This window comes from Melopsittacus undulatus, chromosome 8 (genome assembly GCF_012275295.1).
Source record: "Melopsittacus undulatus isolate bMelUnd1 chromosome 8, bMelUnd1.mat.Z, whole genome shotgun sequence".
In the NCBI taxonomy this organism is placed as follows: domain Eukaryota; kingdom Metazoa; phylum Chordata; class Aves; order Psittaciformes; family Psittaculidae; genus Melopsittacus; species Melopsittacus undulatus.
Genome location: NC_047534.1, coordinates 4,016,316 through 4,032,172, shown reverse-complemented (window position 1 = coordinate 4,032,172; position 15,857 = coordinate 4,016,316). Strand labels below are relative to the sequence as shown.

At 41.8% G+C, this 15,857-nt stretch overlaps 1 protein-coding gene across 2 annotated transcripts in view; it reads left to right on the top strand.

The window, feature by feature from the left end:
• The window catches only part of FOXK1 (forkhead box K1), a 48,115-nt gene that overhangs the window by 11,433 nt on the left and 20,825 nt on the right, over positions 1-15,857 (top strand). For both annotated transcript variants that reach the window (XM_034065414.1, XM_034065413.1), the window contains exon 2: positions 15,096-15,293. In XM_034065414.1, coding sequence (XP_033921305.1) covers positions 15,096-15,293 — 198 coding nt within the window. The remainder of the gene's footprint in view (positions 1-15,095; positions 15,294-15,857) is intronic.

The following is a 15,857-nucleotide window of genomic DNA, read 5'->3' as shown; positions in this document are numbered from 1 at the left end:
TTACAAAGCTAGTATTGGCCTTTCTGTGACATCTGGGAAAAAACCTGAATGTCAGACTGACTACTCACTGCCTGCTGCTGCCAGAATAGCAGTGGTCCAGGGGTCTTGAAGCAGCCAGGGACTACGTGTCATTACAGGGGCTGGGAGCTGTGGTTTGGCAGTACTGCCCTGGGACTGGGGAAAGTGAGATGTGAGATGTCCTGCAGGAAAGTGAGATAATTGTTCCTCTGATCCCTTGGCAAGGGCTGAGCAAAGCTTACTCCTGATCCAACATTGTATGTAGTGTCTGGCACATCAGTCTTACAGTGGAGAGTTTGCCACCGCCTCTTGAAGGGGATAGGTGTAGGACAGGGGTGATGACAGCAGAATATAAAAGTGAGTATCATCCTGCTTTGTTTCATACAAGTTGCCTTTCATTGTGTGCTTGAATTAAGTTAGTGGAGCAGCAAGTTAGCATGGGGGTGGATGGAATAACCTTGCTTGTCACTGTGGTGTGTACTGTATTTTTTAATAGCATAAAACCATGGCTGTTGTCAAGCACACACTTAAGAATATTTATCTCCACTGTTTTTTCCTTAAAGCTTCTGTTCCGCTCTGTAGTTCTGTCAATTTGATGTACTTTAGGTTTGTTTAATGGATATTATCTGGTAGGGTTGGGATTTTGTTTTGATTCAGCTTTTTCTTCCTTTGAAACATCACATAGGAGTCTAAAATGGGGCTGATTTAAAACCAAACACTAGAATATGGTGGGGGTTTTGCCAATGTTGTCTGAGTGGTAACTATATAAAATGTATTTCTGTGCCCTCCCTGATATGCCAATGAAGAGTTCTCCAGGGCTTTGTGGAAATGCTGGCTTGAGATACATCTTCGCTCTCTGTCAAAGCAGGAGTGACAAGTACGATGTTGATTCTTTTAAGATGGATACTGGCTTAACAGGACTGAAATGCTTGCTCTCATGGAGCCCATTTTAATGGTCTGTAGAGGCCAATAATGACTAGAACATGTTCAGAGTTATTTGAAGAGGTACTTACTCTGTCATGCAGTCTAAACAGGTATCTAGCCCTGTGATGAATGCTGTTAAAACCCCAGGAGAGCTCCTATAGGTCCTAAATACACATTTACCTTGTAAGCAAGGTGGGCTGAACACATGGAGGGACACAATGGATCCTGCTCCTGAGTTGATTTTCATGGTGCTAGCATTCAAGATAAGCAGGACGAGAGGAGTTAATTTTAGCTTGATTAGCAGCACAGAAGGGAATCGAGATGACTGCACTGTAAATGGCAGTGGGATGAAATCAATGAGGGTAATTTATTTCCATGCATCTCAGTGGGTGTTCTAGGCAGTTTAATTTTGCCTTTTTTTCTGTTTGTTTTAGAGAACCAAGAATGTTAATGCATTTAGTCCTTGAAATCCTTCTGTGGTTGCAGTTCTGGATACTTTAATGTTGTTGCATAGGGGTTGTTTTAAATGAACACCAGGTGCTCTTCTTCTGTTCCTTTGCAGTTCCTTGTTTCTCTGCTCACTGGTACCTGGCTCAGCAGCATGTGATTCTCAGTAATGGACTCTGTTTATTCCTACTCACCGTTGTTTATATTTGGGAGCATGTTCAGAACTGTTTATGATTAAACATTGCTCAAACAGCCAGGTACAGACTTATTGACATAAAGGAGGCTGGGAGGAGGGAGTAGCTGGCTGGTCATCGGTGTCTACCTCCATCAGATAGTGAGGCTGTACACGTGTCTGTGCAACGGCTCTGGTGTGACAGACAGGCTGCTGCTCGAAACCACAGTGTCAATGGTCTGATACTCGTCAGCAGTCTTTTTTCCTTTGGATGGTACAGTAAAAGCTCAAACAAGGGAGTGTATGTAGGTGATGCTTGGGGTTCTGAAAGCATCCCATGGTTCTTGAGCAGGGGATCACTGCTTTTCAGTTGGTGGCAAATGCTTGCATGCCTTTGAGGAGAGAGCTCAGGCTTTGAAACATGCTAATAGGGTTATGACCTACCAGATGCTTGTGAACACAGATGCTTTCAAATAAGACATGTACTCTTTAAAGGACAGTGGTGTTATGGAAGGCAAGGAGGTTCAAACTAGAAGAACGGGAGGCAAGCACTATTTAGCAAGATAAATGCAAATGAAAATACAGAAAGATCAGCATTAGAAGGAAGGTAAGTTCATTAAAAACCCCAAACAAATAAAAAAACTATGATTTTTTTCCTGAAGCTAAACCAGTTTGTTTCCTGGCCCCTTTTAGCAGCATGCAGACCAGAAGGGTTACATAGCTATTTGGCTTTTAAAGGAGTCTAGATGTAGCCTGTTGGGGTCTGTTTGTTTATTTTAAAGTCACAGATACTGATAATTTTCAGTCTTTAGGAAAAAATCAAAATTAAAATGCAATGTTGACAATCTACTAAAGAATTTAACAGATTGATCAGCCCAACATGGAGAGGGATTTTTGCAGTTAGAAGACTTGCTGATAAAAGTGAGATACACACAAATGTTGCACATAATTTAATAAGTAGATACTTTCTGGCTGCTGAAGAAGTGGTTGATAGGATCTAGACCTCTACAGGCTGGAAGCCCTGATCGGAGCAGCAGGGTATCACAGGCTGCTGTGTGCACTGTAGAGTCTCTTAACTCTCCTTATTTTTATGTATACAACCACACACACAACAAAATAACATAATAGGCTTGCTGTGTGTTACAGATGATATCAGGCATCTGCAGTGCTGATAGTGAAACTTTCTGCTGCTGGCAGCTAACCTCATTTAAATAGAAGCATCGTCTGTTCTTTGTGCCAGCCCACTTCTTCGGTGGCAGAATTTCATAGCAAGGTTTTTGTATGTCAGGCCACTCGTTCTGACACTTAAAGCACCTCCCTATTCCCAAACTGAAAAATAAACAGCAGCTTTATGGTTAATTTTAGACTTTAAGGATTGCTCACTAAATGTTCTCTGCAGGTAGGTAGATGTTGACATCCCTGGGAACACAATTGCAGGTTTTCTCCCTTTGTTGTTATACTTAGAGGCATGGTAAATGGGATAGACTTTGCCTGGCAAAGTGGTGTTGGGTTAGGACGTGGCTTACCATATGACACACAGCAAAAAGTTTACTGTGTCTTAACAGTTTGCTCAGAGACATGAAGTTGTTTATAGTAAGGACTACACAGGAGAACAGAGCAGCTTCTGTAATGGTGTGGTAGAAGTGGGGCCAGGATTCACCCTCAGGAGACTTGAATATACAAAAGCCAATCAGACCAAGAAAAGCCCAAGCAATATTGATTAGAAGATGGATGTCACTGATGCCACAGATTGATCTACATTGATGTAAAATCACAACTGAATTTTGTAGGGTAGGTAAGACCTTCTAGACTCGTATGTTCAGCACATTGGCAGACTTGAGTTAGATCTTGCAATGCTTTGGACTGGCTGTACTCCAGGTAATCTGCCCTACGTGCTGCTGAGCTGCAGCTTGCTTGTTTTTAAAGGAACAGGAGCACTCAGGAGGGAAAGAGGAATTCGTCTTCTGATAGCAAGCCCTGTGCCCAGCACTCCTGGTTTGGAGTGAATGGCATATTTTGAAGCTGACGCCAGTGTTTTGAAATGTGAAGCTAAGTGAGGTACAATTACAGCACCACCTCTGTGTTTCTCTGGGCCTGGTGGATGGGCACCTAGCAACTACCGTGTTGTATTGGCATGCATATTTAAAAGGTGTTTTGGGTGGTGAGCTTTAACAGAGTTCCTGATCAAAGTACCAAAACTCTGGTTTAATGGTATATGTTATAAAAGCCTGTTAATTATATTATGCCCAAGCTTGGTTTCTGAGATAATCTTACAAATTTATAATCTATGTGGAAATAATTGTTAGGATTTTTCTGGATTAATTTTAACATAAATTGGTATTATCTATGTTTTAAGTGAAAGAATCCTTAAGTGTGGATTGACCAGTGTTCCTGTGAATTTATGGGTGAGTGATGATAATGATGGAGTTTCAAGAATATCCTTCATCTTTCTTGCTGGCATTAAAGTCAATGAAAAGACACTGCTAACTGGCTTATGGTGCAAAAGGTTCAGCAAGGTCAGTTTTGAAACTGCACATTCTTGGCCCTTTGAGCACTGATAGTTTTATGGTAAGGGATTGGAGCAGCTTTAGGTAGGGCTTTTTTTTGCATTGGCCTGGGCAGGATTACTGCAAGACCCATTCTGCAAAGTTGGGGGTAATAGGAAGTGGAAAAGACTTGTCCCTAATGTGGATTTCCCAGGCAGGGTGGTGGCTTCAGAAGGAACCTCCTACCATTCATGCTGGCTCTCCATTAGCTGATTGCAACTCCCTTCTCAGCAGTTGCAGGGATTTCTTTCCTGTTCTTCTATGAGATGCTCTTATGATACTTTGTGAATTTATTCCCTAACCTTGTGATAATTTCATTACACTGAAAAAATGGCAATTACAGCACCTTACATGGACTGGTTTTTTTTGCTTTCCTACTCTGTGTTTTACTCCTCAAAGGGGAGAATCTGGCAGTGAAGCTGTGCTTGATGTCTCAATAATTTCCAAAGTGTAAAATCAGACTATTACTAAAGACACATAAGGGATGTAAAAATAAAAAAGACAGCTCTTGATTCTTCACTACTGATTCTTCAGTGTAAAACAGCATTGAATGTTCTCACTTGAATGAAAAATTAACTGTTTCTGTCAGCAGTGTTGCTTGATTCATCATCTTGCTCTGTGACACCAATTAAAAGGCTTCCTAGGTAAGAAATGGTAGGGAAGATGTGTAGAATAAAATGACTGTTGAAGTTTCACAGCATGGTATCACAGTGCCAACTTTCCCGAGGCTTTTGCTTTTAACATCTGGCTGTTGGAGCCTCAAAAAGTGCTCATCTTCTCCTCTGAGCTTTGAAAGAGATATTTTTTTTGTATATATTTCATATATATATATATATATATATATATATATATATACACCAAACCAGCATTTTGTTGGTTTTAGGGTTGGGCTTCTGCTATCTGTTCCTTTTTAGCCTTCCTGATCAGCCTGGGGGTGTTTATACTCTTCCCCCTTTACCACCTGCTTGGCTCAGTTTCACTCATTGCCTTTTCCTGGGATGAGCAACAGTGGGATGGGCATCACCCAAGACCTTATTCTTCATCAGCATTGCGAGGTGGGATGTCTGTGGAGAATGGAGGCACTGAAGAGACAAAAATAACCTGTGTGTATGTGCATGGTGCTGGCAGGGAGAGGAATCGCAGGGTTTGCTCGAACTTTCCTGTGAACACTGCTGTCTTCAAAGGAGTTTGCTAAAATACCTGTTTGAAAATCTGCCTGTGTGTGGAAGTGTTTCTCAGTGTGTTTGAACCTTGATGAAATGGCATAAAGGGAAGCCCTGTGCAACTGAGCTCAATAGAAACATTCATTACAGCTAATTTACTTAGTACTTTTAAGAGGCATAGCTATTCATAAGTTGTGGCTTTGCCTGATGCTGCTGGTAGTATTTGTTTTAAATATATACACTTGCCTGCACACGCTCTTTGCCCATCTGAAATCTTGTCTGGCTGTGTTGGAAACCTCATTTTAAACATAGTAATATGCAGTGTTAGGCAAATCCCAGTGCAACCTGTGGTGCCTTTCATTAAGAGAAAAAATCCTTTACTGTGTGTACAGTTCCAGCTTAACAGCATCAAGAAGCATAAGGAAAAGGTTTGTCTGTAGCAAAGAGAAATGGCAATTTTAACTATTTTTGAAGCATTTTCCTTATTCAGCCATCTTATTGTGCTTGTTTTTCTCAAGGATAATCAGTGAATAAACTCTGGAAGCACAAAGGTACTAACCTTTACAGGGCCTGTGTAAACGCATCTGAGATGGCCACAAACCCACTCCTGCAGATGTGACCTTGCCAGTTGCTATGGGAGAATTGCCATGGGTACGGGGCCACAGGAAGCACTTGTTGGAATGCAGACAGCATTTTAAAGCCTTTGTTCGGTCCTCTAGCATACAGCTGTGTGACTTTGGGTTTGAAATCATTAAGCTGAATCCCCAAACATCATGATTTTTCTGTTTCAGGAGCTTCTGAAAATTTCCAGCCTTAGAGCATCATCATCGTGGCTGGTGTGATTTACCTGATAAAGGCCAGAGCTTTTCTCAGAATGAATGAATTGCATTTCACTTTCTGAAAGGAGAGGGCAGTGTTTGGATCATGTGATGTTAAATCTGAGTCTGTGGTTACATACTCTGTTTTTTTTTATAATCTATTATAAATCTGCAACGTTTCTGCTGGTTCCTCCTTTCCTTCCTCTGCTTGACACTTGTCCCCTCTACCTCCTCTGTGTTAGTGCCTGTGTTGCCATGTGGATGGCAAGATAAGGGATCTGATCTTCCTGACAACTTAGTCCCAACAAAAAAAGAAGTGAATTATTCTTTCAGCTACCTGGTTTGACTTCTTTTGCTGTGGTCTGGATGGTACCATTGACATGAGGGTGACATTGAGAGGATATGGCTGAGGGAATGGGATGGTAGGGGGGTAAAGGAAATGCCTCTTAAGCAGAGGAACAGATTTAGACTGTGTTAAAATAAATCTGCATGAGATTGAGGGGCACAATGGATATCTCTTTGGGGAGAAGATTATTTTTAAGGCAGAAGAAAACCAGTAGGCTATCCATGTGAGCCTAAGAATTTGACCCAGTTGTCCAGTTGCTCATCCCAGCAGGTCAGGATGACCATGGAAAGAGGAAGATTTACAGCTAACTTGGATGCATTTCAGGGGAAGGACAGAAAATCCTTCCAGGCTAGTCAGTATTAATTCCACTGAGCTGGGTATGAGGAATTCTCAGTTATTTCAGTGTGAGTTTGCCTTTACTAAAATCAGGTTTACATTAGCTCTAGCACAGGTGTGATACCTAAGAAGCAGTGCATGCCAGTTACCCCAGTACACTCCAGTTGAGCTGCTTGGGCATGCGGCATGGTAGGGGAATGCTGGTACTTCTTCTGGAAAAATATCCATCAGAAGAAAATAATTAATGAAGTAGAAGCAAGACCACTCTTAAATTCAAGTGATTATTTCAAACCTGAGCTCACTCATATGTGTGCACAGACAAACTTGGTTCTGTCTCAGCTGATACATGTACTTCTTTGTATATCTGCAGTGTTAAGCATGACAGTGTATATTGAATAGATTGTGTTACAAAGCGTGCAGGGCAAGTGATTTATGATCTCAGGGTAACTGTGGGGTTAGAAACCAGTCCTGATCTAAACTCATGTTGTGGCTACCAGAATAACTACAACTAAACATTTCAATGGGTCTCTCTGTCTCTTCAAGCAGTGATGGAGATCTCTATACTCCTTTATTTGCAGATCATCTCGGTACTTTTTAAACCTAATTCTCCTTCACGTATGTTAAAAAGACTAAGGGGGACTTTTATAGCTTTTCCTCTAATTAAACAATAGTGGATAACACCAAAGGCATTTTCTCAGGGAGCTCTGCAGTTTATTTCCTTGTCCTGCTGCTGTCTGGCAACATACTTGCCTTGCTTGTCTTTAGATTCAGTTGATTCATTACAGGAAGAACAAATGTGGATTCTGGGCTTCACCATTTACTTGCAGACCCTTTGTTTGTCTCTTCATGAATGCAAGAAATGATTTTACCAATCATCTCGTTACAGCTACTTCTCTGATATGTGTTTAATAACGGGCTCTATGGGTAGGCATTCAGTAAGATTTTGGTGTTAAATCTGGTCAGATCAGGAAAGCAACTGAAAGGGAAATAGTAAATGCTGAAAACTCAGTACTTTAAGACTGTGGTAACCTCTAAAATGAACCAAGGGCTCTTAAAAACCTGGCAGTTATGCTGCCTGTGTCTCCTAGCCTAAAGACATGTGTAAAGAAAAGACTTATATTGACTCTTAAATTGCCATGGTGATAGGTACATGCTCATTTTGTAATGTGTGTTTAGACTTAAGAGAATAAAATGCATTTGTCTTCATTCCCCCAGACTTCCTTCTGTAGCCTCAGTGCAATTAACTTTTTCATTTGGAATGCAGACAGCACTAGCCCAAGTGGATGATATAACTGTTTTCTTATTGGTGTTTCTTACAAAGTGTGATTTAAGGGGGGGAATATAGGGTAGGGAATGGAACAGGAAATGTTGGATGATATTTATTATAAAGGAGAGGTGAATATACCTAATTTCCTGTGACACCTCACACAGCTTTCAGAGCTTGTTGTACAGTTTTATGATAGTACAGTTTTACATCCATTTTCCATTTTACATCCATTTAATACTAATTTGAATTCACTTGTGATTGAAAGGTGGTTTTGTTACCTAGGCTTTTGCCCACTTCGCTGCTTCAGGCAGCTCTAGTTCCAGCAAAATACTCATTTTGAGCACAATGCTTCTGATGATTATTCCCATTGGGGAATAAGGGTCTAGTGTAGTCGTGTGAAGACTGGGAAAGAGTGTTGGTTACTTTAGCTCTGAAAATGGAGGGGAAGCCTTCTAAATATTCTGCAGTTGGAGTGTTTTGGTTTGTGCTGGGTAATGAGTGAGGCTTGCTGTAAGAAAGCCAAAGTTCTGAAGAGCATTGCTCTCCCTGGGCAGAGTGCAGCATCACAAAGCAGCAAACCTTGGTCAATAAATGTTCCCAGCTCAGCTGTTTTGCAGCAGCCACAGCAATTATCAGAGCCTTGTTTTTGAAGAAATGTGTATCTGAGGCAGTTGTGCCTTGTCTCAGTTTGCCTGTGGGCAGACCTTCAGGGCTTAGATATGTGTTTAGTTAAGTGAAGCAAACTCTTATCTTTTTCATATAGGGTGCACTAGTGCCTGAATTTTCCCAGTCTTTTATGTTGTCTAAGGCACCTCCTTTCAGATTGCTTCGAAGTATTATGGAAAAACTGAATGGGAACTTGATTTTTCATGGATACAGGTATTTGGTTCTGCCCTTAGCTGATCACAGAAGATGAAGAAAACCGGTTACAGGAGGTAATTGGGGCACTTCTCTGTGATGGCTGCTACGGAGCTTACCTGTACATTGATCATGGCCTGAAATTTAGGTATTTATCCTGCACATTGACTGAAAGGATGAGAAGTATCCACTTTACCCTCTAGTAAAATCATGACAGGTACCTTGAAATAACTGGTAATGGTAATAGCCTGACAAAGATGACTGATGGCAAATTCTCCCTTGTGCTGAGAAACACGGTGGTTTTGTGGAGCTCTGTGCGTGGGAATGATACGGTGTTCTTCTGGGGGTACTATATGTAATTAACACAAACCAGATTGGTTTCAGAAGTTAGAGGGGACAGAGAAACAGCTGTTGTGTGGGGCTGGTTTGGGATTTTCTTCTTTTACATGGGCTTCTGAGAGCATATTTGGTCAAATTTTAGCTAGTAATAACACAGTTCTGTTTCATCAGGACATGTGCTGATGTAATTAGATCTCTGGCTGCCACCTTTGCTAAATCCAAGGTATTTGCTGATTCTAGAGATAACCGCCTCATCCTTAACAGTTGGGCTGGTGTCCCCTTTCATCATAGAACCACAAAAGCATTTAGGTTGGAAAAGACCTCTAAGATTATTGAATCCAACCATTACCCCAGCACTGCCAATTTCACTCCTAAACCGTGTCCCCAGGTGCCATACCTACACATCTTCTAAACACTTCCAGGGATGGTGTCTCCACCACTGCCCTGTTCCAATGCTTGACAATCCTTTTAGTGAAGTTTTTCCTAATACCCAATCTAAACCTCCCTTTGGTGCAAATGAAGCCATCTCCACAACACCCACCATGCTACAACCTCCTTTCAGGTCCTTGTAGAGAATAAGGTCCCCCTTGAGCCTCCTTTCCTCCAGACTGAACAACCCCAGTTTCCTCAGCCATTCCTCATCACCCTTGTGCTCTTGAGCCTTCATCAGCTCCGTTGGCTTTCTCTGGCCCTGCTCCAGCACCTCGATTTCTCTTTTAGTGAGGGGCCCAGAACTGAACACAGGATTCAAGGTGCAGCCTCACCAGTGTCACATACAGGAGGACAGTCACCTCCCTAATCCTGCCAGCCACGCTATTGCCAATACAGAGTGGCAGAGGGAAAGATTTAGATACTGAGTGTTGGAGCTTGAGGTAGCAGCATCTGCATGCTGAAAAAGTGGAAGTTGCAGCAAAGGCAGACAGTCGTGCTTAACCTCTTTAGGCTTAAACCCGGGGCCTTTTTTTACTGTTTCAAATTGCAAAAAGTGTTATTTTTAACAGTGCACTTCCTATAATGTTTCTTGCTCAACCTGCATCTCGACCCTGTTTGTACCGCAGATGCTACTGGTGTTTTTCTACCCACAATATTCAGGAATAACAGGATTTCATGAATTATGGCAAGATAAAGTAGACAAAGATTGTACCTGCTTGCTGATGACAGCGCATGTGTAACAGTCTTCCAGCTTACTCTTCTGGTATTCCCTTTTGCATAATAAACTGGAATGATGTTTATATATAACACACAATATTATATATTCTGTTTATATATATTACATAATATATATAAATATAATTCCAGGATTTATATATACATTTTTGTATATATATTTTTAATAATGTTTCACCTTGGCTTTTTCACAATTTATCTTCTCCATTTTGCCACTGTGCTTTTTCCACAGTGTAAATGTAAAACCATAAATGCAGCCCAGTTTCCTGTCTTCTTTTAAAATCTTTAAATAGCCTTTTCTTGCTCTTATGCAGCAGATCTTTGCAGAAGTCATTTGGTGTCAAACACCACTCAGGGTGCTCTAACAAAGAAATCGGTGACTGTAACAGCTTCTATTGAACATGGTACTACTGTGTTCAGGCAAATGCATCTCCTTTTCCTTTGCATCTGTGAGTAAAAGGCACTTCGAGGAGGGGGAGAACATGTCTGGCTTTCACAGTCATGCAGGGTATGGAATCACGTTGTTGGTGTTTTTTTTTACCAAACCTTTTTCCTGCTTTAGGGATGGCTATTTATGTATAGTCTAGCATTTCCTAGCACTTCATTTTCAGACCGTATGTAGATGAAATGCTTGTGGTCACTGTCACTGGTTCACCACATGAAGGATGCCTAGTAGCACGGGTGCTGTGTTGTCCCTGCAAGGAGCTCATCCAGGAAACTCTTGGAAGATCTGTCCTGCTTAAAACAAACAAAATGCTAGCAACATCTTTCATATCACTGTAACTGTATGTGGCACGTGCACTCCTTCCCTTCCCCTCGGTCCTCTCTGTACATACAGCATGCATTCAGTGAGGGCTTACGAAGTCTGTGAACTGTGATTCTTCTCTTTCTCCTGCCTGTAATGTAAGAAGGCAAGAATTGTTTCCGTGCAGCTTATGGGTTTGTATGTGTGTGTGTTTAGTTTGAATGCAACTGGAAGAAAGCTTTCTATTCTCACTGATTCAAGGCATCCTGGACAAATGAGAATCCTTTCCCCCAAGGAATTGATGTATGCAACATACTGTAACTGTATGAGTACCACCCAGATGGTTTATATGGTCAGGGGTTGCAGGATGTACCTTTCTGTAGCAGGTTATCAAGTAAAACTGAAGCAGGTTGCTTCCTGCCTGTACCAAGAGGAGGAGATTTTGCAGACCATTAACTTACCCCTCTAATCGGCTAGAAATTTCGGAGGCACTTCAGAATTGCCTCTTAGGCACCCTTGAAAATACAGGTCAACTTCATTATGCTTTTTATGTCTAGTCTGTACTTCTGGATTGATCTTGTCATGATGGAAGTGTTAAGCAGTAGTAGTAATTGCTATGCATCTTTGATAGGAATCATGCAACATGAATCAGATAGTGTAAGTCATTTTAAATAATTCAAAATACATACAGTAATCTTAGAATCACAGACTGATTTGGGTTGGAAGGGACCTTAAAGATTATCTAGTTCCTGCCACAGGCAGGGACATCTTAAGGAATGTATGCTTAGTTCTGCTTGGGCTGTCTGTCTTGTCTTGCTTATCTTCTGTTAGAAGTACAGTTCTCAGAGGCTTAAATCCTGCACTAATGTGCCTCTCTCCTAAACAGGCCTGACTGATATAATTTGAGTTATCCTCTTTTGGTCTGAAAGAGGTTAATTAAGGGAACAATTAGAAAAGCTCATTAAAATTGCATTCGGGTTCAGTGTAATAAAAAGTGAGCTTCCTGTGACAAGATGATTCAGAAATCATGCTTTTGTGCTTTCTCATTGACACAGTTCCCCAGTGTAAGTGCATCTATGCTGACTTGAGGCAGTGTCTTGGGCTGTGCCATTGTCACTGTGTGCATTACTGTGGTGGTTGTGGTAGAGACTGGCACCTTCTCACCCCTGAGGGCAGGGAGGAGTTCTGCATGAATTTACAATCTATTTTACATTGCATTTCCATTTCTTGGGTCCCAGGTTTTTACAGCAGTAAAAGTATTAATCAGGTAAATGACTCCCACCTTGGCTTTGCAGGCAGTGTCAATACTGGAAGCCTGCAGAGAGGTGAGCCTGCAGAAGCCTTCTGAAGTTGTGAGCACCCATGCACTGCTTTTTCTGGGACTGGTTCCTTACAAAATGGCTATATAGGTGCTAGCAAGCATAATCTGTGCAAGCGAGTTGTATGTCCTGGGTTGTGCTTCAGTGGATTGGGAAGCCTGTCTTTCTAAAAATGAAATCACAGCAGGCAGCTGTTTGCTTGTGTAGTCAGCCCAGCCCAACCTCCCTGTTTCGTTACAGTCTGAGATTGTGGGTAAGTCACATGCCTGAATCCGATAGTTTAGGGGAGACTCTCAAGGAAAAGCCATGGTAGATGGGCTTTTTGAGCACATTTGCTGGTTAGCTTACACTTCATGTTTCAGGTTGACTCATGGTTTTGGAAATGTAACAGATTTTCTTAAGATTGCCTGTACACACAGATTGATGGGACTGTCTCACAGTGTTTTGGGTGCAGGTATCACTTTCTTATCTAACCTTGTTACAGCATCAGAGTATTGTAGGATTGAGGAGTTAGTTGCACCATTACCTGAAAGCAGTAACATGTAGATGTGGATCTTGCATTACGGAGTCCTTCTGAACAGTAAGACCTCAGTGGCAGTGGGATAAAGCTCCTTATTTGTGTGAAGCTGCAGTGGGGATGGTCTGCCCTCAACAGTGCTGCAAAACTGCCTGAAGGCTCTGTGCAGTCAGGCCCGTTGAGATCAGCAGCAGGCTGGGATTGCACTGAACACTGTTAAACAAGGACTGATTTGTCCTTGACTCAGATGTTGAAAAATGCTGAGCACCAGGTGTTACAGCAGAGAATTCCATCCCCCTGTGAAAGCAAACTCAGCTTTTCCCCAGCAAGGGCTTGAGAAATGCTGAAACTTTGCTCATACTGGTATTGAGCCTCAGTCCATGGAGTGCTTAGTGTAAATTTATATATTCTCTACTCTTTTCTCTAAGTAGCTTGAAATCCAGAGAGTGATTCAACAGCCTTGTTTTGGGTTCATGTCAGTAAGTGTGCCTGCTGCTGGCAAGACTCTGCAAGGTACAGACACTACTGTTTGGAATTGTGCATCTGTATTGAGTCTGCAGGGACCCGTGTTTAGAAGGGTTAGATAAACACAATTAGGCTGCATTGCCAGCAATGATGTTCTTATTTAATACATTAAAGAGTGCAGGTGGCAGGACCTCTGAAGTGAATTAAATGCAATGCAAACTCCTGCTATATGTAGCAGAGCCATAGTGAGTCTAAGCCGTTGAATGCTGAGCCAGGTCATTTCAGAGATGAGGTGGGAGATGGGAATGAGCTTCTTATGCCTGAATGGTAATTTTACACTCTTCACAGCAGGTTTCTGAACATTACCTTACAGCAGAACTAGCTTGTGCAGAAGAACCAAGAGCAAAAGAGTGGTTTTAGAGCTGCAATAGGATGTTTCTCTGCATTTCTGTCAATAGCATTAAGATAGTTACAAATACAGATTTACTTGCTTGCCACCTTTTTCTGTTACCTGGCAGCATTCAGTAATGCAACACCATTAGCATTATTGAATCTAGCACAGGCAGTGCTAGAATAACACTGCCTGTGTCCCTCCGTTTCCTTCTCTAGGCAAAATGGTGAAAGCCAGCACAATTACTGTGCTCTGCTGGCCTTTCCCACGGTGAAACCTGGTTTTTATTTCCTGCTTCTTTAACCTTAGTATCATTGAAGTGATCCCTGGAAAGCTTGTATTGATTGCACATGATTGTCTAATTCAAGTGCAATAAGAAGAATCGCAGAGCACTCACTCTTCCAGCCCTGCAGACCTATTGTAGGTGCTATAAATTAGAAAGCTTTCTGTTCAAATACGGAAAATGTCAGTGCTTGTTTCCTTTTGAGTTTCCCAGCATCTCCTGAAGGCCACACTTGGAGATGTGTGATTTTGTTTTTACTGTTTGGCCCTATATAACAAATGGAAAGAAGTGTTACTTGGAGAAGAAATTAGACCCTATAGGCTTGCAGGGACCCTGTTCTGACCCTGTTCACTATAACCCATGTTGTTCTAAAGGGAGGCACTCATAAATGAACATATTTTAATCTGAAACCAGCTGGATGATCCTTTAGCATCATGTGCAGAGATATAAATGGCTGTCAGTTATACAATACGTAGAGGCCAGTCTTTAAATAGTGCTGCCCGGTCTTACCTGGAGGCCGTTTGTTCCTCTATCTGGATTTTATAGCTCTGGCACTCAGTGTTGCTTGTGGTTTAATACTTTCTAGTAACTTGTATCTTCCTGAGTTATGTGCAGGGAGCTAATAAAAGATGAATCCTAGTCCTTGCTGTAGCAGGAACCCAAGAGTTTGTCACTATAGTTCTGCATGTTGCTTAGTCATTGATTGAATACATGGCCTTGGGGAAATCACTTTAGTTACTCAAACCTTCAGCTTGCATCTAATCACTCGGTGATACATGACACTATGATACAGAGATCTGTGAATGATCAGTGATTCTGCACAGGGCACTGAGCAGAAAGATGCCATAGAGAATGGTGGATTTCTGCGCTATGAATGATTTAATGAATTAATGGTTCAGCAATTGCATGCAGAAACACTTAAGCATATTGGTTATTATGTGTGAAACTGACTTTTCCCTTTCTTTCCCTTACAGATGTACTTTCCGATTCCCTAGCACGGTTATAAAGATCCAGTTCACATCTTTATACCATAAAGAGGAAGCAAAAGAGGAAGCCTCATCACCTCCCCTTCGGCCACTTTACCCTCAAATATCGCCTCTGAAGATCCACATCCCGGAGCCGGATCTCCGGAGCGTGGTCAGTCCCCTCCCATCCCCCACAGGCACTATCAGGTAAGATGTTAGCTATCCAAAGTGTGTTCTCTGACATCAGTCTGTCAGCCCTCTTTTGTTTGGTATACGTAGTGCATGAAATACCCCATTAAAAATAGCTAGTTCGGAAAAACCTGTTGTTCAGAATGATGGGAGACTGCTAAAAACTATGTTATGGTGGCTTGAAATAGGGCACAAGGGTTTTGTTTAAGAGCTCACAGGGTTCAGGGGGGGAACTTAAGTGTTAGTTTCACACTATAGAGTTACTAGTCTATCTTTGGCAATGGAATTAGAAATATCCATCCAGAGCTACCTATATGCTTGGAGAAGAGAAAGCAGGCAAATACTTTCTATGTTAGGACCGCCTGTTTTATTTTTATCTCAATAATATTCTGTTGTTGCTGGGTGGTGCTGGTGTTATCTGAAGTTAGGAACAAGGGTGGCCATTGGCACGTGGTTTCCTGGGAATAGAAGGAAATGGGGGTAGGATGCTGACCATGTACCGAGGGGCAGTAGCAATCTGAATGTGCATCTGTGTGAGCATCCTGTTTTGTAAATTATCTGATGTGTGAACGTGCAGTGGAA